Source organism: Chiroxiphia lanceolata, chromosome Z (assembly GCF_009829145.1).
Source record: "Chiroxiphia lanceolata isolate bChiLan1 chromosome Z, bChiLan1.pri, whole genome shotgun sequence".
In the NCBI taxonomy this organism is placed as follows: domain Eukaryota; kingdom Metazoa; phylum Chordata; class Aves; order Passeriformes; family Pipridae; genus Chiroxiphia; species Chiroxiphia lanceolata.
This window is the reverse complement of record NC_045671.1, coordinates 3209716-3236297: the sequence shown is the minus strand read 5'-3', so window position 1 is coordinate 3236297 and position 26582 is coordinate 3209716. Positions and strand designations below refer to the sequence as shown.

General features: G+C 42.8%; 1 protein-coding gene across 4 annotated transcripts in view; it reads left to right on the top strand.

Moving 5' to 3' along the window:
- The window catches only part of SETBP1 (SET binding protein 1), a 263727-nt gene that overhangs the window by 180516 nt on the left and 56629 nt on the right, over positions 1 to 26582 (top strand). For all 4 annotated transcript variants that reach the window (XM_032674916.1, XM_032674915.1, XM_032674917.1 and 1 more), the window contains one exon: positions 4001 to 7469. In XM_032674916.1, the coding sequence (XP_032530807.1) occupies positions 4001 to 7469 (3469 nt within the window). The remainder of the gene's footprint in view (positions 1 to 4000; positions 7470 to 26582) is intronic.

Here is a 26582-nt window from a genome sequence, read left to right as displayed (position 1 = left end):
GCTCCTCGTGGGACTGATACAGTCTCATCTCCCCAGCTGCAAGGGCTGGGTGCCAGAATAAAACTGTTATGGGGAGTAATCACCCCTTCAGGTGCAGGGTTTCAGAGATCTGGCAAGGCAGGTATAAGCACACAGTGTAAAACCTCTCCTTCTCTCTGACCAGTGCTCACTAGTCACCAGGGTATGGGATGTATCCTGCTTATAGGTCTCTACCCACCATTGCCAAAGCTGAGGGCTGAGACACAGGAGTTTGTCATTCAACTCATATACTACTAATAAGAGGATTCAAATTCTGTTTTGTCTGATCTAAGGTTTAGCGTGTGCTGGATCATATTGCTCAAGCTTCTTTGCAGTTAGGAAAGCTACCCACTTCTTTGTGTGTATTTTATTTTATTTAAAGGAAAGACAGAATTATTAACCTACTAAACACTTCCAGTAAACTGCATATCAAGAGAAGTGTTGACCAAGTATAGAGAAATGTAGTAAAATTACATGGTTTAATTTACACTTCTACTTCCACAAAAGAAGGAGGAGCACATTCCTAGAGCAGAATAGCTGGCTGCAGAAGAAAATCCCATTTAATGAAAGGGCAGGCTACAAGCAGAGGCAAGCGCTGAAGTTTGAAGAACTTTTAGGGCCTCATAAACCAAAGAGTAAATAAAGGTAAATCTTTCTGTTTTCATGAAAAACCCCCACTATTCCTGATGCTGGTCTTGGCTGGCTGCCACAGGAACTCTATTCAAGTCAACAGCCCCTTGCCAAGACCTATAGAGCTGGAGTATATTTCACACTTACTGACAAATTCAGTAATGAATTTGTGTGAAAGGCACCAAGATACAGGTTTCTGCCCTCACCCTCCTGACAGCTGTGACATCCTCTGTCAGCTCAGCAGAGTCTTGGCTTAGCTGAGCTGAGCCTTGTTGGCTTCTTGGGATGGTGCTTGCCCAACAGGGAAAATTGAAGCCTAAACATTAGGACCAACGGGATCAGACAGCAAGCTAGATGGGTACACAGGGAATAAAATACATAGGGCTATATTACTTTCAACTGATTTAGTAGTGTTTTTAGGTAAATCCATTGCAGCTAGTGAAATCCGACCTGCTGCAGCCCAACATAATCTATGGCTGCTGGGCTGCAGAAGAATTATTTTTGTGTGATATGGATGTCTCTGGCAAGGTAGAGCCAACAGTAAATGTGGTGCTGGAAGAAGTTTCATGAGGAAGCCCAGCAGACTGTTATGTGCCTGGGCAGATATATAATTCTGACATCCTGCTGAGGAAATGGAGTCCCCTGATCCTGCAGACTGGTCATTTTTTGAAGCCCTGTTGAAATCAGAGTGCTTATCCATGTGATTAAATGCCTCCGGAGTTGGCACCTTTGATGACATAGGCATATCTCTCTCATGAATTTTAAGATCGATGTGGTGGTGTCCCGTGCTGCTTGAGTAATGACAGGGCTATCATTAGGGATGTGTTGGGACTTGCATCATCACTATATAACGTGCAGGCCAAGGAAATGAGGCTGGAGGAGCCAAGCCATTTATCAGCATTCATTGCTGATCTATAGCTGGCCTCTCTGTTCTGAGCCCTTATTAACTGCCTTAAAATACAGGTCAGGCGTTATTGCTCTTTTTAAACTATGGATGCCTGTGTGCATGGTAGATATGGAAGGACCAGGTTGTTGCCAGCATGTCATGTTTTTTCTCACTGCTGTAACCCTCTTTCTTATCTTTTTGTTGGTTGTTTTTTTTTTCCTCTTCCAAATGAAATTTTTCAGGTCATTTAGTTTCATGGCTCAGCATCTGGGAAATAATGTGGGTGTAAGGAAATGCTTTGACTGCAGCCTTTAGGCTGGGATCTGTTCAGAAACAGCCTGACCCTGCCTTAGTGTGGGTCCTGGGGCCCATGAGAGCCTGAAATTTCCAGGGCTTTTAGACATTACGAATCAGGGTACCTCAGGAAGATGATTTTTTATATGAGGCTGGAATGGAGAGCAACCACTTCCAGCTCCCTGGGACCTCACCAGGGGGTGGCCATGTCCTACACCCTCCTTGTGCCCAACTGACAGGACATCTAACCTAGTGGCTAGGGGGCAGGAGAAGCCCCAAATGGCAGATCTCAGGAGCTTTGGGATCAGTTTAAAATAATCAAAATAAAAACAAGCTACAAAACTCCAGTGCTGGGGCTGCTGGTTTCTTTTCGACCCCTCTCTGGTCTCATCTCAAGTTGTGGGTTTGGGTGGGCTCCCTTTTCCAGGGGAGGGCATCAGCCTTGGTTGTGGCTGCTGTGTGCTGCATGGCTCACGCGTGGGAGGGCCACTGCAAGGAGGAGGAGGAGGAGAAGGAGGAGGAACTGATTCACTCCCCAAGGGCTGTTTATGCTTTCGGCTCTTCTCTCAGGCTGAGGAAACTGGGTGTCGCTTGCCCGCGACATCTGCAGCTCCACCGCAGCTGCATGCTTTTGTTTTCTCACTCCACAATTCCTGGAAATCTCTGTTTTCCCTGAGCATGGCTGGTCCATGTGCATGACAGCTGAACTATCTGCAGGATTTAGGAGTCCCTGATTGCTTCTCAGACAATGGACCAGAACAGCTTCATCGTTATTGCCTATTCCAGGAAAGCCACATGTCCATTTTTATATGCACACGAGAGATAGCTCAACGTCATTTTGTCAATAACATGTATGTTTAGTGGTCATTACATAATGCACTGTGGGCTTGGGGGTTTTTAGGCCTTTTCAAATCTTTCTGAAGTTGCTCAGAAGTAGGGACACCTCATTTCCCAGCTCAAAGCCCTCTTATGCTCTGGTCCCTTGTTCAAAAATTTTTGCTGCATTTTGCACCCCAAAGAGGGCTCTAACATAAGGCTACTGATAGAATGATAGAAACTTACTTGTAAGAGGGTGTTTGCAGGAACATGAGACACTTAGCAGTTGTTTTTTATCATTCTTTCCTTGGCTACACATTTGTTTTAAGTCTCCCATCATTTATCTGACATTAAGAACAGTGTCAGTACTTGGTACACCCAGTTCTGTACAGCACTAGGTGTACAAAGTCACTTGTACAGTTCGACCCAGAGCTTTGCAAAATAAAAGCTCCTAAATGTAACATGAGAAAACAAGTCAATTAAAGAAAATAATTTTTTTGTTTTGCTTTTAAAAGACTTATCAAAAAGTCACAGCTGTAGTAAACAGAATTTCTTTAGCTGAAGGAGGCCCACCAAGAAAAAAAAGTGGACTTTCTTTTGCTCTGTAAGAGCCTTCAGCTTAATTCTGCCCTTGCTGTAACCTCCGCAGGTTGAAGAGCTCCTGTCAGATTAGAAATCATATTGAAAATATCTGTCACCAACATTACAAATAGCAGATTATTAAAATGGAAAAGAAGTAATGCAAATCTTGAACCTGCCAAGTGGGCCTCACACACTTGACGCTATGCGTATGATGTTAAGCACCGAGTTTGTGGGGATGGCTTCTATGTGGAAATTCAAATAAATCTTTGGGGAATCAGGCTTCATAGGGAAGTGGATCCATGGGTTTTCCTCTTGTTTGTTACAACTTCTAACATATTTTTTTTCTGTTTTCTTGTTTACAATAATGAGCTTAATTGCTGTTGTTAAGCCTCAAGTTCTGTGAGGGATTATTTTTAAGGAAAAGAGAATTCTCACCAGGAGGTTGAGTTGCACCATTCATCCATAGAAAGGGAATATTTTACTTATGTTTCAAATTAAAAATCAATAGAAATGTTTCCTAGGCAATTTTGTATTTATAGAAATATTTCCATTGCTTTTAGAGTGGAGAAACCAAAAAAAACTTGTTTACTGTGCATGAATCTAAATGCAATTTTGGCTCAAGTATAAGAACACTTTATAAAAGTTCCTAACTCTTACAAGGACATTGATTAAGAAGAGTTGTCATTCACTGCACAAATAAAGAGCTGCAACCAGGGGTTATGAATAGACTGATAAACTAATTTTTTTTTCTATTTCCTTTCTGCTACCTTCCAGGTTTATGACAGGCCACAGAAACATTCTGCTCTGCACTATGATCCGGGCCTCCAACAAGACTTCACCAGTGACACCTTAAAATCAAAGCACCAGCAAAAAAGTAGCAACCAGCACCATCTTGACTGGTCAGCGAGCCCCGATACCGGATCCGCTTCTCAAAATTGCTTCATCAACACAGAACCCAGCAGGGAAGCAGTTAATGCCACCAAGGTCTCTGCTCTGGAACCAGGAGTTCCCTTCAGCAAATCCCAGGCCAAGAAGTCCTGCAGCAGCAGCAGCACGTGGGGGCAGCTGTCAGTCAGTAGTAAAGAGCTTGGTATTTGCAGTGCAGTCCCATCACCCAGCGGCATCAGTGTGGCCGCCCAGCCGAGCAGTGCCTCCGACTGCAGTGGGCTTTTGCCTCTTGGGGATCCAGAGGGAGGTGTGCAGCTGGAGGCCCCTGACCAGCCCGCTGGAAGCATGAAGAAGAAGTCCAACAAAAAGGATTTGATAAGTCAGACCATCCAAACCACGGACATGGAGTGGGTGAAGAGTGCCCAGAAAGCTTTTGACAGCAAATCCCATGAGAGCATGGAAGGGAAAAAGGAGTCTTACTCGATGGACAGCATGTTGGATACATCACCCTCAAAGCAGAATCCCATTTCTGCTAGCAGTTGTGAAAGTGACACCAGTCATGTACGAATTACTATCCCAATAAAGTCTCCAACGACAGATACATCTGGCCACAAAAGGAAAAAAAGGCAATCCATAAAATCTTCTATAGAGAAAACTATCCAGGAGAAAAGTCTGCCTTCTGTACTTACTATGAGCAGTGAAATAGCAAACAGGACTAGCTCTCAATCAGAGGCGAGTAAAAAAGATCTTCGAGCCTCAAAGCCAGGGAAAGTGATAGAAAACGAGTCCCCATTAGTATCTATTGACAGCAGTGTGTTCACTGACAAAGCTTCCCCCAACAGTGCCGCCAGAGTCAGAAAACCTCTAGCAGTGACATCCACTCTCCTGCCCACCGACCTTTCCACAGCTGGCAAATTATCTGAAGTCCAGCACCCCAAACACGCAGCTAAGCGGCGATGGACTTGCAGCAAACCTAAATCTATCCTTCGGGAGACCTCCATGACAACATCGGAGAAGCTGATGGTGGAGCCTCCCTCAGCCTATCCCATCACACCATCCAGCCCTCTGTACACCAATACAGACAGTCTTACTGTGATCACGCCTGTCAAGAAAAAAAGAGGACGACCAAAGAAACAGCCTTTGCTCACTGTTGAAACCATTCACGAGGGAACCTCCACCAGCCCAGTGAGTCCAATCAATCGTGAATTTCCAGGAACAAAGAAAAGGAAGAGGAGAAGGAATCTGGCCAAGTTGGCCCAGATGGTCCCAGGAGAGGACAAGTCCATGAGTGAACTCAAGTTTCACAAAAAGGTCGGGAAGCTTGGGGTCTTGGATAAGAAGACCATCAAGACCATTAATAAAATGAAAACCCTTAAGAGGAAGAATATTCTCAATCAGATCTTGTCCTCCTGCTCCAGCAGCATAGCTCTGAAAGCAAAAGTCCAGCCACCATCTAATGCTGGGCCAACCACCATTGATGCCAGACTAGGGAAGCAGATCAATGTTAGCAAGAGGGGGACTATCTACATTGGTAAAAAACGAGGCAGAAAGCCAAGGGCAGAGCTGCAGACTCAGCCAGAAGAACCTAAGACAGCCATCAAGCACTCAAGGCCTGTTTCCAGCCAGCCAGAAAACCCAGCAGTGCCTTCCAACCTGCAGTCACTTGTGGCATCGTCACCAGCAGCTATTCATCCGCTTTCGACACAGGTAGTGGGGACTAACGGCAACCTTAGCCCTGCAAGCACTGAAACAAATTTTTCGGAGTTAAAAACTATGCCAAATCTTCAACCTATCAGTGCTCTTCCTACAAAAACACAGAAAGGAATGCACAGTGGAACTTGGAAGCTGTCTCCACCCAGGCTAATGGCTAATTCACCTTCCCACCTCTGTGAAATAGGTTCTCTGAAAGAAGTCACGCTGTCGCCAGTGAGCGAGTCTCACAGCGAGGAAACCATCCCGAGCGACAGTGGGATAGGTACAGACAACAACAGCACCTCTGACCAGGCCGAGAAAAGCTCAGAATCCCGCCGGAGATACTCCTTTGACTTCTGCACCCTGGACAATCCAGAGGCTATCCCATCTGACACCAGCACAAAGAACAGGCATGGTCACCGGCAGAAGCATCTCATTGTGGATAACTTTCTCTCTCATGAGAGTATTAAAAAGCCAAAGCACAAGAGGAAACGGAAAAGCCTGCAGAACAGAGATGACCTCCAGTTTCTGGCAGACCTTGAGGAACTCATCAATAAGTTCCAAGTGTTCAGGATTTCCCATAGAAGCTATACATTTTATCATGAAAATCCATATCCCAGCATCTTCAGGATTAATTTTGATCACTACTACCCTGTGCCATATATCCAATATGACCCATTGCTCTATCTTCGCAGGACCTCTGACATGAAGTCTAAGAAGAAGCGTGGTAGACCTGCCAAAACCAATGACACCATGACAAAGGTGCCTTTTTTACAAGGGTTCGGTTACCCTATTCCCAGTGGGAGTTACTATGCACCCTATGGAATGCCTTACACATCAATGCCTATGATGAATCTTGGTTACTACGGTCAGTACCCAGCTCCTTTGTACCTGTCTCACACGCTCGGAGCGGCTTCCCCATTTATGAGACCTACCGTGCCCCCACCCCAGTTCCATGCAAGCTCTCATATGAAGATGTCCACCACTGCCAAACACAAAGCAAAACACGGAGTGCACCTACAAACCCCTGTGGGAATGGGCCTTGGAGACATGCAGTCCCCTTTAGCTCCTCCAAAGGTTGGAGGGACGAGCCTTTCAAGTGGCCGACTTCACAAAAGGAAACACAAACATAAGCACAAGCATAAGGATGAGCGGATATTGGGGACACATGAAGATCTGAGTGGTCTCTTCGCCAGCAAGTCCACTGGCTTCTCCAGCCATGCCATGAATGAAAGGCTGAGTGGCTCAGACAAAGACCTCTCCTTGCTCAATGAGAAAAGCAAGCATAAGGAGAAGCAGAAGCACCAGCATTGTGAAACCGGGCACAAAGGCTCAAAGAGTAACTTTGAAGTGGATACACTGTCTACATTATCACTTTCTGATACCCAGCAGTGGTCACAGAGTAAAGATAAAAACGACTCAAGCAGTGATCCCATTGACTCTTGCACAAAGAGATACTCTGGTAATACTGAGAGTAATGGAAGGTCAGAGTCCCTGGACATGTTTGGTGAAATGAATTCCTCAAGTGAGAAGCGGGACAATGATGCAAGTGGGAATAAAAGAAGAAGCTTTGAAGGGTTTGGAACTTACAGGGAAAAGGACATTCAGCCCTTCAGGACAAATAAGAAGGACAGAAGTACTTATGATTCTTCAGCCTCTTCAGGTAAGGTTTGCTTTATTCTATTTTACCTTACTGCATGTAAATTTCTATGCTGAATGAAGAGGAACTCGTCATTTACAGCAAATATATTTATGAGTCAATAACTTCTCTGGGTTTTTGTAACTGACTGCTGTTCTTCATCCAAACCTTGGGGACGTCAACAGGGAAGTTGGCCACATCTTAAGCCCAAAAATTTAAAACTCTTTGAGATGTTACACAGCAGTTTGATAAATATTTGTCCTGCCTTCAGCTGTCTCTCATAGGTTGTTGTGCTTCCTCCAAAAGTCTCACCATTGCATTCTGCAACAACAGTTGGCAAGGTAGGCACCTGTTGGCAAGGTAGGCATTTCTCTGACTGGTGTCTAATGTCTGCCACATTAGACACCACGTGGTAGTTGCTGTCCAGCCTTTGGGAGAAGAGCAAACAGTCTCAGCTCTGGCCTATAAAATGATCAAAACCCATTTGTTGATAGGACAGACCAGACACGTGGGAAGTTGTGAAGCTCTCCCATGACAGGTGTAGTGTACTGCTGATCCAGAGGAACCCATCATGCTGATGGCTGGGCTGAATACATGGAGATCTGGGTACAATCCTAGTTTAAATCTGTCACATCCAGTCAGCAGGTGTCATGTAAAGTAATTATGTGAGCATTGAGTGGCTGTGGGAAGGGACTGGTGTCATGGAAACAATAAACCCTCACCAATTGACTCTGAAGAGTTTTAGGTCTCGTGACTTGGAAATATAAGCTGGGTAGATGAAGAGGGAGGAAGCTCCTTTTGGCTGCAAGGACATCTGTTCCTCTCCTGCAGAGTGAGAAAAAAGGGAATCTGAATCTTGTCTGAGAGACTGAATTGTACTTTACAATGGGGAGCTGCTTTTGTGATGACACAGAGGCAGGTGTTTTGCTACAATATAAATGAATTTAGCTTGGGAGCCAGCCCAGTGCTCCTGCACCATCAGATATTTATCACAAAGCAGATTTCACACTTGGTTCTGGAAAAGGGCGAGCTTTACTGAACCAATCAGTGGCGGATGAGATTCTGAAGTGCTAAAAAAGAGCTTCAAAGAAAAGTAGTTCATAGCCTTCAAAATGAAAAGAGAATCAACTGAGAACAAACACAGGGAGCAGGGAATTTGTATAACCTGCCAATGTAAGGCTCTAAAGTTTTTTATTGACTTGTAACTGATCAAGTTCCAGCGACTGCTCGTGCTTAAGCCACCTAGATATATCCATTTCTTTCACTGAGAGCAGGATCTGGACTGTAATAGTGAAAAGCAGTCTGAAATGAGAGATCACACCATGAAAACATTTTCATTCATAATATTGTATTATATTAGATCAGTTGAGACACCCAAAAATGACACATGCAAAAATATTGGAAAAGAGACTGAAATCAGTCTCTGAGCATCAGAGTTTCTACGTGCCTGACAAAGAACAAAGATATTCTCCACCAAGTGCTGCAGTGGCTGTTTCATTAAGGACAATGCACAATTGCATTGTGTCCTAGCAGAGGGGATTAAAAGTCTTCAAGATGTTTAACATGTCTATTTCTTAATTTTTTTTAATGGAAGTTCACAGTTTTCACAGTTTTATAACAGTTGGATCGATAACCTTTTTGCTTTTTGAGCAGAAGATGCTTGCTAAACCTGTACTTTCCAATTTAATGTATTTTACTTAGGCATAGAAAATTCTCTGTCAAAATTCTCAACACTGCTGAACTCAAATGAGTTACCAAAGTAGAGGTATGACCCCCAGCAGGCTGACTTGAAAATAGAATTAGTAAAGAAAAAGTCCATTTCATGTTATTTTCCTTTAGTTTGTTCCCCATGATGATAGAAGTGTAAAAAGGATGGGTAAATCTGGCATTAGGAGCTCCATTAGATTTACTGTTTAAACTTTTTAAACTGGTCCTCATTTAAACTAAAATTATTGTTTTTCTTTATTTTTTGCTTTTCATTATTACAGCTGCACATCATTCCCCATAACCCAATCCATCAAGTCTCAGATTATTAATTTGTTTCTTCATTGTCATGCCATTACTTAGATGGAAAAATCATCAGCAGTTAGCTAAGCAGAGCCAGATAACCAGAGCCTTACCTTGTACTACAAGGAAAAGTACTAAAACTAAACAGCTCTGCCAAGAAAGGCCTGGAGCCAAGGCTGCTCATTAAAGCCTATGAACATCTGTCTGCTTCTAACTGCCTAAGATCTCAGTGCAGCTTTATTTCCTCTCTGCCTTTGACCTTCACTGGGATTCCCAACAGAGGTCCGCACTTGAGTCCAGCCATAACTATTAACCAGTTCCCACAGAGAGGGGATTACACTTTTCCATGATAACCTTGACCTTCTTTCTCCTAATTCACCTTGCATTTCCCTGAGGTGGTTAAAAAGTGATTGACTGATCAGAAAAATAAAAGGTAAAAGAAAAAAAAAAAGCCCTGTGCGAACATATATGTCTGTCCCAGGAGGCGACTTCCTGATTGCTCTTTCCTTTCTGTGTTTGTCATCTTTCACTGCATAAAAATAATATATAACAGAGATAAGAGTAGACATCCTGAATATTCAGATGAAAGCTGAAGATAGATTTATATCACAATTTCAGGGTTATCTTTACTGCATGGGCATCTTGGTATGCTCAGTAATGCCATTTGCAACTTCATTGCTTGTTGCTGGAGATGAAATATGGAGCAAAACCTACCCGCAGTCAGTAGATATATCTGTGATAAGAGGGATGAGAGAACCATTTAGTGTTCTTTGGTGTTTGGGCATTGTGGTTTGTTTCAGTGTAGCGTGCAGATGCAGGTACAAACACTGTATTGCTGTTATTTTTGTATTTTTGTCTGTGTTGTAACAACACTTAGCCATCTCTGAGAAGTTTGGTGTTCCCTGGTGTTATGTAGAGGTCTTGTATATGGCAGAAAACGGTGCTGTAGTACAACCTTAAAGCCTATGTACAATTTTGCTATCTAGAAGGATATGGGACGTGAGGGGAAAGTTGTTCCTCTTACTTTTTGGAGAAGTAGATTGCTGTCCTGGCACAAGAAATGTGCCTGGCACAGGTTGCCCAGAGAGAAATTATGGATGGCCCATCCCTGGAAGTTTTCAAGGCCAGGCTGGATTGGGGTTTGAGTAACCTGGTCTGGCGGAAGGTGTCCTTACTCAATCCAGGAGGGTTGGAATTAGATGACCCTTAAAGGTCCCTTCCAAACAAACAATTCCATGATTCTGTGATTTGATGTAGAAATCTGTGCCCAGAGTGAAGTGTCACACTGAAGAGTGCCACCAGTCATCTTGGTTGGTCAGACCAAAAGTCCACTCCCTGTCCTGCACCTTCTTGGACTGTCACTGGGCATTCATTAGGGGAGACCTTGTGAGCTTTGACTCAGTTTATATCTCTTGGAACCTCTTGGGGTTAAACACACCATGTCAATGCATAGGCAGTGCACTGCCTGTTTCTCCACTATTGTTCTGGAGAAACTGGAGTCCTTTCTATAAGTACTAGTTAATAACTCTTCTCACCTTCCTTTCCACCCATTCCCCAAGACCTGTTGCTTCCTGCTGTCTTTTTCTGAAATTGCTGTTTTTGCCAAATTTCTTGTTCTTGCTCATCCACCTCTCATGCATTTAGAAAGACAAATTAATCAAAACTGATTAAACAGCTTTTCTGTTTAGCTGAAGACTATTCCAGTGGCATTAGCCTGGCCTACAGGCAAGGATGCAGCAGAAAGTGTTTCAGATTCTGCCTTGCCACAGTCGTGATGTCACTTGGGCACCTCCTAAACTGAACTTTCAAGTTGTGTGCACCAAGCATTGGCTCAGTTGACTCCCTCCTTCTACTCCCCACAGCCAGAGGTGCATCTCATGCATTTACAAAATGTTTTTAGAGTCCCTCTAGCACTCTGTGACCCGAGGCACTATGCACAGATGGATGGCTGAGCCTTTCATCTGCATTCTAGGAGTTACTAAAGCTCCAGGTGAGGGACCCAGGGAGAGGTCACAGATTAGTGTCACAGCTGGGCTGGGGAGACTGAGATTAGAGCTGTGTTTTTATTAAAGAGGTCCTTATGGCAAACTCCACATCTCCCTGTCATTTGTCTGCTTGTTTCACCTTCATATGTGATGCTAGAGAAGAGACTTTCATTGCTGATGAGCAGTCTCAATGCCTTAGCTCATGCCTTGGAAAAAAAAAAAAAGCAGGATTTGTTACCTCTTCCCTATTTCCTTGGGTGAAATAATGAGGAAGAGCACATTTAACATTTTAAGGTGCATAGATAAGAGGGCAATTTGCATGTGCAACCTGTCAGATTATGTCCTAGTTACAATCACTGCGGACCAGGATGTAGCTGGAGGTGAAGCAGAGGTCGAGAGTCACTATATGCAGGACTGCATTTCTGCTTTTCTTTCTAGTGAGACTAATCAAGGTCTGTGCTACTTTGTTCTCACAGTATTTATGCCTCTTGTGTTTTTTTTTTTAAATGATGATTATATAAGCAAAGACTGCCTTGCTTGCATACTGGGCATCATGGCTCAAAGATCAGCTAATAAGTCCATTGGTTTCATCAGATACAGCACAGGAACCATCCACAGTAAATTCACAGGAAAATTAAGTTAATCATATGCAGCTATTAGGAAGGCAGTAACCATCAGTCTCTGAATGCTGGATAGTTTGCATGACAAACATGCTTTACAAATTAATGCTTAACTTACCTACAAGCTCCCCCTTCCCCCTCGATCTCCATCAGTGCTACAAGCTGATTTTTTTCTGATTTAACCTTTCCTCCTCAGCTGGTTTGTATGGTGCTGGTTTTACCCTTGAAGGGATCAGTATCAGCTTTAGATGGAGGGTGGGCATCACTCAATGAGTAGTGTATGCCCTGTGACTTTTGAGGGAGAAGAGAGTCATACATATTAAATGCACAAGTAAATGTATGTTGTATTCTTTGAAAGGCATTTTACAACATCTTTATCTTAAAATTGTCCTTATTCCTGTTAAAAAGCCCTGCTTAGGGTGATGAAACCATCCAAAAGGGAGAGTTGGAGGAGCACTGAAGGGAAGGAGAAGTGACAATCAAATGAAGGAAGAGCATTCATCTGATGTCAGTACAAACACATGTATAAGTAGCCCAGCTCTGCTGAGGAGTGTCATTTATACAGGAGAGATTTCTTCCCTGACAAAACTCCCCTCCATGGCTCAGTTTCCTGCTGGAATGGGCTGTTGCTACATAACACTGAATAAATCTCTGGTTCATCCTCCCTCAGAAGTTGAAGCCTTAGTGTGACTTAAAAGAGGGCTCTCTATAAGAAAAAACAAATATGGTGAAATATTGGCAAAGCCACCATGGGTTTTTTTCTGGGTTGAGTGTGAGGGTTTTTTGGTGTTTCTTTTAAGAAACAGCACATGCAGTTCTGGACTATTATCATGAGACCTTGGTCAGTCAGAGTTTTACATTGAGAAAGGATCAGTATTTCAATAGTGGGTGAGCATATTTGTTCTTCTGGATGCATATGGAAGATGTAGGCAAATAGTTGCCCAATTGCCTTATTAATTAAACTTTACTGGTATTTTGTATAACTAATATAATTATTAATTAATATAATTAATAACTTTTCACAAATAATTTATTTTTTTACATAGGTCTGGAATCACAAAGTTAGTTCATTATTCTGCAGTAAACACATTATTTCAATAGAAGGGGAAACAGGAGTCCCACACTGCTGAACCCACTGTTGTGAGTCCCTCATGACAAGAAGGACACTGAGATGCTGGAGTGTGTCCAGGGAAAGGAATGGAGGTGGGGGAGGGTCTGGAGCAGCAGAAGCAGCTGAAGAAGCTGGGGGGCCTCATCCTGGAGAAAAGGAGGCTCAAGGGGGACCTTCTGGCTCTCTACAATTCCCTGACAGGAGGGTGGAGCCAGGTGAGGTTGGGCTCTGCTCCCAGGGAACAAGAGATAAGAGAAGAGGAAATGGCTTCAGGTTTGCTCCAGGGCAGGTATAGATTGGATATTAAGGAAAATTTCTTCATTGAAAATGTTGTCAAGCATTAATACAGGCTGCTTGGGGAAGGGGTGGACTCATTGTCCCTGGAAGTGTTCAAAAAATTTATAGATGTGGTGCTTGGAGACGTGACTTAGTTGTGGGCCTTGTCAGTGCTGGGGGAATGATTGGACTTGATCTTAAAGGTCTTCACCAGCCTTAATAATTCTGTGATTCTCTGAACATTATGTGTGATGAACATTTTCTCATCTGACTAGCTTAGAGACATAAAATGAGTGTCCATACTGGCTGGGTCTTGCATGGATGCAGCTCTACATACTCAGACAAGGGAGAAGAAGTGAACATCAGGTGATGAATGAAGCTGAATAGATATCAAGTGAAACCCACATATAAATCACCTGGCTTTCTTCAGTAGTGACATTTGACTCAACAGGACCTGTGTTTCAGAGACAGACTGATGCAGGGTCTAGGATCTGGAGACCCATATCCCATATCACAGTTTTCTCATGTTACTGCAGAAAAATGTCTAAATTTCAGTAAACCTCAGTGTGTGACTGGGTAAAGGAGATAAAAGCAGTTTCCTGCCACAGAGAGCCATAGTGAGCTCTGACACTCCCTGGTGCCCAGTGAATGCAGGGTAGGAGCCGTGGTAGTGCTTGAAACAAATGGGAGAAGAGCCAGATACAAACTTCACTGACTGAGGATGTATGGAGTATTAGTCACCCCCTCTTTCCCCAACTCTGCCTCTGCTGTGGTTTCTGGGCCACCCCAGGCTCCTGTATAGCTTCCAGCAGTTGAAAAACCTTTTCCAGCCCCAGTGTTAGTAGGGGGTTGTTCCTTCCACCTGCGTCCTGTGGTGAGGGACAAGCACTGTGCAGTTACAGGGTAAATTGTTTGTGCCATCTGGCCCATAAAAGTTACAGTCGGAGCTTTACATAACACCATTATTTGTAAATACGGTTGCATTAATCAAAACAGCTGTTTGGGCCCCTGAATGTTTAGGACTGCAAACCAAATCTACTGAAATGAGTTCCAAAAGCATTATCGGGCCCCCTTAGGATAAACATCCTTCTGGTTTTCCAAGGCATATGCTAAAGAAACAGGGATAACCAAAATGATGGGGAAAGTGAGTCAATGCTTTCCTTGGAAGTGTTTTGACTCAGGCAATTGAAATACAGTGAGTTTTGTTGTTGTTTTTTTAATGCTACCTCTTGATTTACTGTGCTGCTTCCAGTGTTTGCACTGACCAAGGAGAGAAGAAATGAGGGAAGCTGGAGTGGGAGAGGAAGCCGGACTATTTATCACCCGACCAAACTTTTATTTCCTCTCTTAATGATTGTATGTTTATTGTGCTGCCTGAGGCTCAGTACAAAGTCTTTTGAACTGGCGATGAATTAATCAAATTAAATGCTGTGACCCTTTTGCTTTTTAGGGAGTGTTACAAGCCTCCCTACACTCTGCCTAATTTCTGCCTCTTACTTTGCTCTCTGTCCAACAGTCAGGCAGTTCTTCCTTTGCAGCTTGGCGTCTCCCAGCTATTTATCTTCGCTCTCTCTGGCCAATGCCAGAACGCCTTGTTTGAAGTTTTTATTCAGACCACTGCTGGTTCACGAAGTTGTGCAGATTCCACGTTGGGTGTGCAGCAGCTTCACATCAGACACAATTGGCCTCTGCTGGGCTCTTGGCTTTAAAAGGCAATAAAGAATCATGGCTGTATTCTCATCTCAGCCCGGCACAAATCAAGCATCTCCCCATTGAAATTGGTGAGGTTGGCTTCTGGAGTGACGTATCTGTTGAGGCAAAAAAAGAGTGTGGGGCTGGGAAGTTCTGTCCATGGCTTCAGTGAGGGCACAGCAGAGTCCTTCTGGCTGTGTTCAACCTGCCAGTCCTGAAAACAGCCTTGATTCAGCATTTTTAAGATTTTCTCATCTTAGAGAAAGTCATTCCATTAAGATTTCGATGGTGTACAACTTGGATACTTGTGTAAGTGGCAGTTTAAGAACAGTTAGAGGGAAAAGCGTGTGCTATAGCTCTGGGCTATACACAATACAATTTCTTGCTCAAAGGCACTGATAATTTATGTGCAAGACTGTTCAGATGCATGGAGGAAGTAAAACAAAGCAGAGGCTGGATCCTCGCTGTAAACCTGCTTGATCCATGAGACTCAAAGCTGGAAAAGCTGAGCTCAAGATATCTGTCAGTGAGAGGGACCATAATGCACTCCGAGCAACCTGGGTCCTGTCCTACTCAACTGTAAAAGTGGGAGTTGGGGTCTGTGACCTCCAGTGCATGATCTGAGGCCACTCCTCTGTTTCCACAGCCTTCCAGGACTTTTATATTCATGTGTCACAGCAAGAGAAAACTTAAAGAGCTCAGTCTGAATGATTGCAATAATGATGTTGAACAACAAAAGGAGTAAGAACGTCCTATTTTAAGGTCTTACCAAGAAGGAAGTCTGAATAATTCCCCTATAGAACAAGGGCTGAGGGGAGGGGTGGGAAAGGAAAGCTTTGACTGTCCATGGAGGAGTTTTTATACAACCTCAATGACTTGAAAAGACCCTAGGACTCATAATAGGAATCATCAGTGATTTGTCCTTGAAAACATGCACCTGGGCATGGTTCCCCTAGGCTTTTGCAGCTGCACTGAGCCTGATCAAGCTTTCACATGGCACAGAGCTGATTTCAGGAGGCTTCGGGTGTATGTGCAGTGCAGAGTTAACTGTCAAGCAAGGGCAAGACTAGATGGCTCAAAGGGATTTGCTAATGAGCTATCAAGCTGTGGGTCACTAGTTGAAATTTAATCTGCAAGAACAGTGACAGAAAATCAAATCAAAGTGCTGACGTCAGAGTGATGCTGGAGCAGCAGCAAAAGCGTTGCTGGTGCCTTATGCAGCACACGCGGGCAGCTTAAACAAACTGGGAGCAAACTGTGAGGAGCTTGTCTGGTTGATCTGGGTTGCAAAATACAGCTCAGCCAATTTGTGTTACGCCTATCAGTAACTCACTTATCTTAGCACAGTTGCTTGTGAATGACAACAGCGTATCTCCTCAGAGAATCTGACCCAAACTGAGCCTTATATAGAACTGAAAACAGAGCTGTGCAGATATCTAGGTAGAGTTTGCTCAGCAGTGTCGCAGAATGTGAATCAGCAACGTACCACAAAGCTCAGTAGCTTGTGGTTCTGCTGATGGAGGTTTTTTTTTTTTTGTCGTTAGGTCCCTCATTGAGGCCAGTAGTGATAACTTTCCCATTCCCAGGCTCCTGAGGCAACAGACAGCACAGAGTTGCCATTTCAGCTCCGTCTTTGGCCTTCCCTGCCTCCAGTGTAGGCAGGGAAGGGAGCAATAGTCAGTATTGTTTTTTGTGCCAGCTATGATTAGTTGGCATAAAAAGCACTTAAGTAAGTTTACACAGCCTTTGATTTGCTTGGTTTGCTTGGAAAAGGAAACAAAAAAATCCCTGGATTCCTCCAGGGTCTCTTTGCTGCCTGAAGTTTATTCTGCACCAGTAGAAACTTGGGCTTACCCCAGAACTGGGATGAGGTTAGTTGCAGAAAGTTTATCATTCAGATATTTGTTTAATTTTATTAAAAAAAAAAAAAAGTCTGGAAGACCAACAAGTTAAAAAATAGTTAAACTCCAGATTCATGAAGATTTCCTGTTTTGCTTCTTAACAAAAAAACCTCAAAACCACTTTGAACAAGTTTCCCACCTCAGCTGAGGGTGGAGCTGTGCACGCCCCACACGTGGCCTCCAGAAGTGCACCCAAGGCAAATAGCACACCTCCTCTGGCACGGTGGGGCCGAGCTTACTGTCAATATGTGTGCCTGTGCATGGCTGCCCAGAGGAGCTTCTGACTCAGCCAAGCACACTGGAAAAAACTTAACTTTCCTATTTCCAGCAGAGCATGCTGAACAGCAGGGATGTGTCAGGCAAAAGCTGGAGGCAGTTGATGAAGGGCTGCCTCTCCGAGATGCTGGGCAGATATCGGCTGTTGTCAGTACACTGTTGTAATTTCATTGATTTGATCTAGTGAGACAACATCTCAGTAAATAAGAAGAGCAGTGAAATATATTGCACTGAAATTAATGGTTGTTGCCTGATCTCCTCTTAAATGAATTCGCTGCAATCTGAAGCAATGCCTGCGTTTTGCAAACCCAGCATTCCTTGGCTCCTACACTGCATCATGACATTACTTTAGGCGGTGAGGAAGATGTTATTTGTGATATAGTAATGTAGCTAGATGCCTGGGAACTCTGGATGGAGTTACGGCATTTGGGTGTGTAATTCTAAGTAACAATAAGCAGTGCTTAACATTTCCTCCCACATGAGAAGCGTACCCATTAAAAGTTTAGCCAAGTCAGCTGTGCAAGTTCTTGCACAAAAAGACAAACTGCCAAAGCACTAATAGGAGCCACTCTTATGTTAAAGAGTGGGTACAGCATGCATTAACTCAAATTCTCCTTCTCTTCTGCTAGTCGAGAGGGAGTCTTGCTGAGATCAAAGGAACCCCTAGCAGGTAAAAATGGTAATAAATCAGGCTCAAGCCCAAGTTCAGAACTCCTGAGTCTTTTTCTCAGCTCTGTTTCTGAGATGCTGCATAGCTTGAAGAAGTCAGTGGATGTGATTTAGACCATCCACAGGTCAGCTTAAGTCCCTGTGAGAATGAATGGGATGTGTCTAAGTCCCAGGGAATGTCTCAGCCTGTTTCAACTGAAGCAGAACCTACATCCAGGAGAAACTGAGTATTATATATAAATCTGGACAGTGTGCTTTAGACCTAAGAGTAACTTAAACACATAAGCATATGGTTTCATTTGTGTGCAGTGATTGACAGCCTGTGGCAGTCCATCATGACTCACAAGTGGGTGAGAAGCTACTAATATCTCCCAAGGTGTTGAAAAGAGCTTCATTAAGTCACAGTTTGACCAAACCCACCAGTTTCAGGTGACAGTAAGCTAGCACAGAACACCTCAGCAGGAGAAATCTGGGGCATGTTCATACCCTTTTTGTGGGCCAAAGCAGAAGGAGAACCTGTGCCTCTGAACTACTTGCTGCAGACTGGTTTGTGTTCACACAACCAAAAGCTGAGAGCATATGGAGTGGGCAGAGCAATCCACGCTGCACAGCACTTGATCCTGATCTCCACTGGCCAACATCTCCCTGTAGACCTGGTGTAAAATCCTAATTCTGAGCTTTTTTTTTTTATTTTTTAACTAATACAGATGCCAAAATAGGGGCTTTTCTGCAGCCATCTGTTGCTCTGGGGGGCGACAGGAGGGATATTGGGGTTTGGGACTTCATTGCAACATTGCACCAGGTAAAGAGCCAAAGTTGTGCATGTCCATGTTGTGCCTGGAGCGGAGCCTGGAGCACAGCCTGGAGCACACAGGTCATCTTAGCCGTGCCCAGCTTTCCTCTCAGATGGAACAAATGGCTTCCTGATGGCCAGTTAATGACTGGAGAGTGTGGAAGACCTGGATACCAGGATACAGGAGAGGGACAGGTCAGTTTGGCAGTGTGGAAACACCCAGGCATTCCTAAGTGGCAGCTAAGCCTGGGGCACGAGGGAACGCCTGTTCCCTGGCCTAACTTGATTCGTACCATATATCTGACAGAGCTCTAAAATAGCACCTTACAAACAAAAGACCTCCCCATCTACTGGGCTAATATCTCTAGCTTCTGCATCTTGCACTGCTGATTATTATTGAGTAGTTGACCTCAGTGCCTCCAATCCAGCCTTACCTGCCACTTGGAATAGTCCAGGCAATGGGAAGTGCTGGGGCCAGACCTCCTTGGGCTAGACAGCCTAGATCTTTTCTCTTTTCAGGATAAGTGCTCAAACCATTGACACCTTGTGCTTCCTCCTCCCACTTATCCCACAACCCAGGTGCTTGCCCTTCAGAGGGGAATTTATATTTTGATTCCCACGTAAGCAGGTTTGTGCACTGTTGAGCCTTGAATTAAGCAATTACCCAGGCACACTTGTGAGAATAATATTTCCCAGTGCTTATGCCTGAGTGGCTGCATGTAACCACACTAAATCATTCCATGAAGGACCTGCAGCCCACCATTCAGCTGGTGGAGAAATGTGTGAACATCACTTGGGTGCTACTTCAGAGGCATCCGTCCCTGCATTGCCACCTGCCCTAAGTGATTTGAATCATTCTGCTGGAGCCAAGCACCTATTTTATTTCAGATGTTGCAATAAATAAATTGAGTGCCTAAAGCAGACAGTCTCAATCCGGCCTTCAGGGTCTCCGCGTTCAGCGGCTAATACAGTGATATAATAGACCTTGCCCAACTCATAGAGCTGTTGCAAGATTTTAATTAATTAATACTGGTAAGGCTTTGAAATGGAGGGAATGAAATGAGGTCTATAAACTAGGTGTGTTATTATGAGTTGACGGCACTTTCTACCTCACTTTCACACCATACCTGAGCAGAGCGCAGGGCGGCTGCATCCTCTGATTCATGGTGAATCATGAAAAAGCTTACTTAAAATGTGGATGGTATTGATTATTTTTGATATATTGATATGTTTAACACTAGTTAAAATGTTGCAGGGAAGAGGCACTACTTCTCACTCCAAGAGTATTGGGCCAAAGTGCTGGCACCTCTCCCCTTTTTTTAAGTCTCAGTATTAAACCATCAATGCTGGAGTCCTCAGTCAACTTGCACTCGGTGTCTAAGCAAGATGTGCCAGAAGGTAGATGGAAATGTGAGGGTCCTACTAGGACTTGCAGTTACTTCCCAGTCACAGTGTTGGCTAGCGCGGGTTCTCATCTTCAGCACTGTAGAACCCCATGTAGCTTTTGTTCTTCCATTTCTCCAGTATGCTGGATGTTAATTATAGCCCTGCAGTTTCACTGGTGGGCCGGACACCCAGGAGAAGCTGGTATCCCTGAAGTCCTCCTTGTGCCTAGAATCAGACTAGCACACAAAATTCCTCGGACTAAGTTCCCTTGTAGGTCACGCCATTTCACCAGATTACAAAATACCTCATTAGGTTCCTAGTCAGGTTTAATTTCTTCTATATGTAAATTCTTAATGAAAAAAGAGTATAAACTTACTCAGTAAGCACTTTGCCTCCACTGCAGTGTGAAACACAGGAAAAGGCTACAGGGTAAAGGCAGGAGGGGGAGCATCTGCTACTAGGCTGTGTTACTCCAGTTGATGTCACCAAACACCCAAGGTATGCTGCCATTCTGCTAGTTATCAGGAAGAGATGGCCTCAGGAGGAGGTGGATGGATGGCCATCCAGACAGCTGGAGTGATCCTATCAGCCAGTCTCCTGCATCAAGGACACCTCTTTTCATTTGCGTGACATGGAACTGGCAGATTTTGTTGTTTCTGACAGTGTGCATGAGGAATCCTGGCATTGCCACCTGGCCCTCATGCACTGGTCCTGGTAGTGGTCCATCCACTAAATCGGACCCAATAAATGACCCTTTTGTATTGACCATTCCCACAGAAGGATACTCATTTTTCTAAACCTTTGTTGGAAAAGCATCATTCTTTCTGTTATTATCCCAAAGAACCTGTGGATGCCTGATCATTGGAAGTGTTCAAGGACAGGTTGGATGGGGCTTGGAGCAACCTGGGATAGTGGAAGGTGTCCCTGCTGATGGCAGGGTGTTGGAACAAGATGAGCTTTAAGGTGCCGTCCTACCAAAGCCATTCTATGATTCTGTGTTTATTATCCTTCTGTCTTATGCCCTTATCAAAGTAGAATTTACATTTGTCCCCAGGGGCAATTTCTAGTTCAGAGGAAAAGAGATGCCTTGAACACCAAGCAAAATTTTAAAATTCCCTGGCAGCCAATGGAATCTCAGGTAGACTGGCCACTTTGCGTCAATTCAGACAGGAGTGGATGTCACAAGAGAGTGTCTCAGTGATAAGAGTGGAGTTTGTGCTCTTCTTACATATGCTGTTAAGTGTTAAATATTTTGCCTAATTTGTACCTGGTGCTTTTCAGCAGTAAATATCAGACTAGTTTTACAAGAGAGGTCGATATCTTTACCCTCATTTCACGGATGGATAAACTGAGATCTAATGCCAGAAGGTCAGTGTCAGAGAGAGAAACAGCTAATTGCAACAGACTTAAATGCATCATTGTGTGTGAGTGTCATAATTCTTATTCATAATAATTATTATTGCACCATCAACCACAAAGTTATGCAGAGATACCAAAGACAGAAATAGACCAGTACTGACTTCTTCTCTACAGATAGGAATGTGTTCTTCAGAGGCTTTTTCCCCCCAAGAAATGATAAATGACTTAAAGAAGAGCAGGTGCCATTTCTCCACCTGAGTGACTACGCCCAGAGGCAATAGAAGTAATTTTTAGGATATGATTTCCCTCCTATTTACATCAAGCTAGTAGCAGTGCTTATTTTAACACAATTGCCAAGAGACTTTATTTTTAGATCTTGTCAGCGTAGTATCATTCTGTAATTCTTGCTTTGTTCAAAAAAAGTGAAGACATCTCAGTGGGAAGATGAAATTCACTGGAAGAATTATTGCTGCCTCACAAGTGTATATTGATAGCCTAAGAAAGCAGTGATCTTCTCTTTCCCATAATGAGAGATGCTTCAAATATATAAAACATCCCTAATATTTTACTTCAAAAGTAAAAATCACAAGGTGGATTACCTTTCAGTGGGAATATCATAGATTTTCCAGCTCTTAAGGTGTTCCTTTGGGAGTCTTATTTCATCCAAATGACATTGTTCTCTCGATGACGATCACACTCCTATAGGAAAATTTGTCATTGGGGCATAATATTGCTTTAAAAGGTCCTAGAAAACAATACAAAATTGAATAGGGAGGAAAAAAAAGAAGAAAAAAATAAATGGAAGCAGAAGATGCAGTTTGTTAAATTCACACAAATAAGAAAAATCCAGTTGCCATGAAGACTGATCAGCCACATGTATTTCTGTAAGCGTATGTCAACTTGATGTACTACACTTCTCTGTTTTATTTAATTACCATTTTCCAGAAGAACCCAATAATTGCTTTACTGCATCTACCTTATTGGGTATCCCATCCAAAGAATGTGGAAGAGAAGGCATATAGAAGGAACAAAAAGGGAAATGTGTCTGTGGAAGACATCTTTTCCTCCTTCCCCTGATTAAGAGGTTGGGTATTGTCCTTGTGAATCACTTTTTATATCCCTTCTGCTTCTCTCCCAGCATAATAGTGAATACTTTTACCATCTACACTTTGGAAAATCATGGGGTATTTTTTGTCTTCATAGTACTTTTGATGAATCCTTCCACCAGAAGCGAAAATTGAAATGTGACCATTCTATTAGAAGCAAAAAACATGAAGGATGAGAGCCCTCATGGAAATCAACCCCAGAGTAATAGCAATGATTCATAAAATATGAGGCTCAGCAGAGAAAAAACCATGGGCAGGGCTAAAATTTCAATAAGAATGCATCCTGCTTTATATTAAGCTAAACCTGGAGAAAGAACCTTTATATTACCTGAACACCTTCAGCTCTGGGTGTTACCAAAGGAGATGAAATTTACAAACAAAATTAATTTATTTGTTAATGCTCAGCTACCTCTGAGGAAGAGTGACAATTGTGTAGTAGTGTTCTTAAAACCCACACACATTTTAGGGATTGGAAGACTGTGGCTAACATTATAACAGGTATTTGGAGTTGCTCTAAATGCCATTTTTTTGCCTTCCAAATTTAGGTTTTTCTAACTAGAATTTTTTATATATATAAATAATATATATACACTTATATATCTATATCTATAATATATATATTTATATTAAAGAATAGATTTTCCAGACTGACTGCCAAGAAACCCGTAATAACCATCTAACAATGTGCAACTTATGAGTGCCTTTTTTCAGCAATAAATGATATTTTTCAGGCTGCAGAATGACAATGTTGCATCCCTTGGGATTTTTTTTTTCTTTTTGGCAGGGCTATTATATTGCACAAGGACAATATATTTATTTGGACTTTTAATTTAAGTCTTAGAATAGGCCTTTGGTGTCTAGGGGAAGTCATGACAGTGAAAAAGATTCCTCTCTGAAAAACAATATTCCATTTTTAACCTTAATGTCTGGCCAGATTTTGAATGATATCTTGAGGCTCTGTCATGAAGATATTTGTGGATCACCTACTAAAGACAGCTATTAAGGTGGGTTTGATATTTTAGGGGTCCTGAAGAAATCATATTAGCCAAACATCTTGATGGCAATATTGTCACCAGTCTTCATCTTAAATTTCATCACTTAATAGTTAACGTAGATCAAGATCCCATTCCCTTAGCCACACTATAAATGATGCTACCAGGTTTGAACAAATGGATTAATAGCTCACCGTCTACTCCACTGGATTTTCACTTGTCTGTAGATTTTGTCAATGGAACTACATTGCTTACTTCCATTTATTCTACCTTGTTTCCTCTGAAATAGGAGATTGTTGGGTTTAAAAGGAGAAGAAACCAGAAGATGTCTACATGTTACAGTCCCATTTTTCATGAGAATTTTTTGATGTCACAAAAAACAATGTGTATCCACGGAGCTTTACACAACCTAATTAATGACCAGTTGACACTGTGCCTCTAATTGTCCCCAACTGGAAGCAAAAATGCTGCCTGTGAGCCAAAGCTGATTAATGCTATTCGTTGATGAATTTTCCTTTTTTTAAAAAGGAGCCAAGAGAGAGCCACAACAGCCCTGAACTTTCGCAAGGACTGCCTCTGCTTTAGGGAATTTTGATTTTTCCTGCTGTTTTGTTTGTTTTAAAAAAATGGTGATGTCTAATCTTCAGGAACGTACCTCATCATCCAACCCACAAACTGCTGGCAGAATAATAAACCTACACAGAACGTACTGTTAGATGCCTTTTTTTTTTTAAACTTCTTCCTTTCAGAGGTATAAATCACAGCTTTTTGCTTTTGCAAACTGAAGTATAGGCTTTGCGCTGGATAGTTGGCACTGTTTTTTTCTGGCCAAATGTTCTGTGCTGTTCCAAAGAAACTGTGGACACTGAGTTGGCTATAGTTTGTCATTGAACCCGTTTGCAAGAACTCAGTCTTCAGAGGCCTCCAAGAAAAAAATATACATAGTTTATTTGTTAAGTTGCAGTTTAACTCTTTTGTGTGCTAAATTGCAGGTAGTAATTCCATTTTGGCTTTTGTTTTCATTTTTTTCTATCTGACTTTCAGGCACTGTTTACTTCTTCTAGTTTACATGAATGCTATCATCCTGCCATAGAGGTGCAAAAATCGTATACATTTCTGATTACCTTACATAGCCTGGAAGCAAATTAGTTCTTTTGCTTGTTGGTTGCAAGACTAAGTTTCAAATTACTGTTATTTACTAAATATACTTCCCATTATATTTCCAGAAGTCTTGTCAGCTACATATTTGCCTTTGTGCCTTTGTAATGTAGTAGAGAAAAGGCACTATTCCTGCAGCTTTTGCTACTAAGTTGTCCACAATGGATTTCTGAACAGTATGGAAGGGAATACTAAATTCTAAATAGTATGGAATAGGAATGCAACACAGTCTCTCTCCTTGAAACAGTTTCTGGTTTTGTCTGTCAAATGCAGCTTAAAGTTTTGATCAGCTGGATGTTCAGCAAGGAATAAATGACAGTTATTGGTGTGTAAAACATTGCAGGTCTTGTGTTAATCTTGGACTTTCCCCTCCAGCGCCCTTGAGCTGCTTTCTTCTGCAGTGCTTCCTTTCTATTGATGTGATGCCATCTTTGGTACTCTAACAAAGGGCTATATAAATGTTTGGAACCCAGAACAGATGTTTTTGGGCAGCTTTCATTCGGTTTGCCAAGTTCAGGCATAAAACAAGATCCTGACCGCTTGTGGTTGCTGTAGATGGGATGATTTTTTCAAAGGAAGAGTAAGCGTGCTGGGCTCAATGACTTCCTGTCTTCTGGCATCCTACCACATGTCTTCTTTACTATACCATAATGTTTCCCAAGTTTGCTTTTGTTTCATTCTCATAATTGGCTTTGTATATCCACTGACTGATCTGATTTTCCTATCAAGACAAGGCTGTTCACTCCAGATTTTCACTAGTGTAACTGAGAGGAAAATTTGGTCCGTATGCTCTGTAATAAGATATATCATCACTGTCAATATTTTTCTTCTTCCCATCACTCCCCTGCCATATGGCAACTTCACAGGAAAGAACTGAACCGCATATGTTCTAAGTAGAACTTCTTCGTTCCCTGCAAAATCGAGGTTGGTTTTTATACCATTCAGATTAAAAAGTGGAGGAAGTCCTTTATTCTTTAGCCTGGGATTTTCACCTCACTTTAGCCACCCAAAAGCTAGGCAACCGGTCGAAACTAGTCGTCTGAGCTCCTCCTTTAGTCCCTGGAGAAAGAAAGCAACTTTGAGAGGGGGCTTCATCACATCTTAAGAGTTGGGGGAAAATTTTATTGTCATGAACATGAGTGCAAATTTCTTCAATATCAGCAGATCTTAATGGTGTTGAACCCATAAACGGAGCTGCAGGCCCAAAGGCATCTGCCCATCTGTGCTGGTGTTTGGAACTGGGAAAGGAGATGATTCTTTTGAGCTGCTGTTAGCCTGCTCTCGGGTGTGTTTGGGCTTGTGGTTGGTAGCTCTCTCAAATAACACCTGAGCATGACTCAGTGGGCATCGTGAGCCAGGGATGGTTTTCAGTCGGCACGACACAGATGAGGTGACCCTGTTTTCAAGTAGGAACTTTTGTCCTAGTAAGATAAGCCACGCCATCTGCTTGCACTCAGGGTCAGCGTGTGCTGGCCCATTTTACTTAGTGATGTAGATATAGCCAAAGTGTAGGCAGTAAAAAAAAAACATATAGGAAAATGAAAGATGAACTTGAGGGATTTTCTTTCGCGTTGTCTGAAACTGGGTCTTGTGTGCAAGTAGCAATCCAACAAACAAGAGGCACTGTTAGTGAGACCCTCCTCATTTTAAAATTTTAAAGACATTTCTTCCCTGTGTTGGCACTAGAAAGTGAGTGACAGTGATTAGGGAAAACAGTATTTGTAAGGAAAGATTTTCAGCACCCACTATACTTAAATGACTTTCTAAAACCAGTCACCTCACCTCTTGAAGCCATCATTTGGAAAC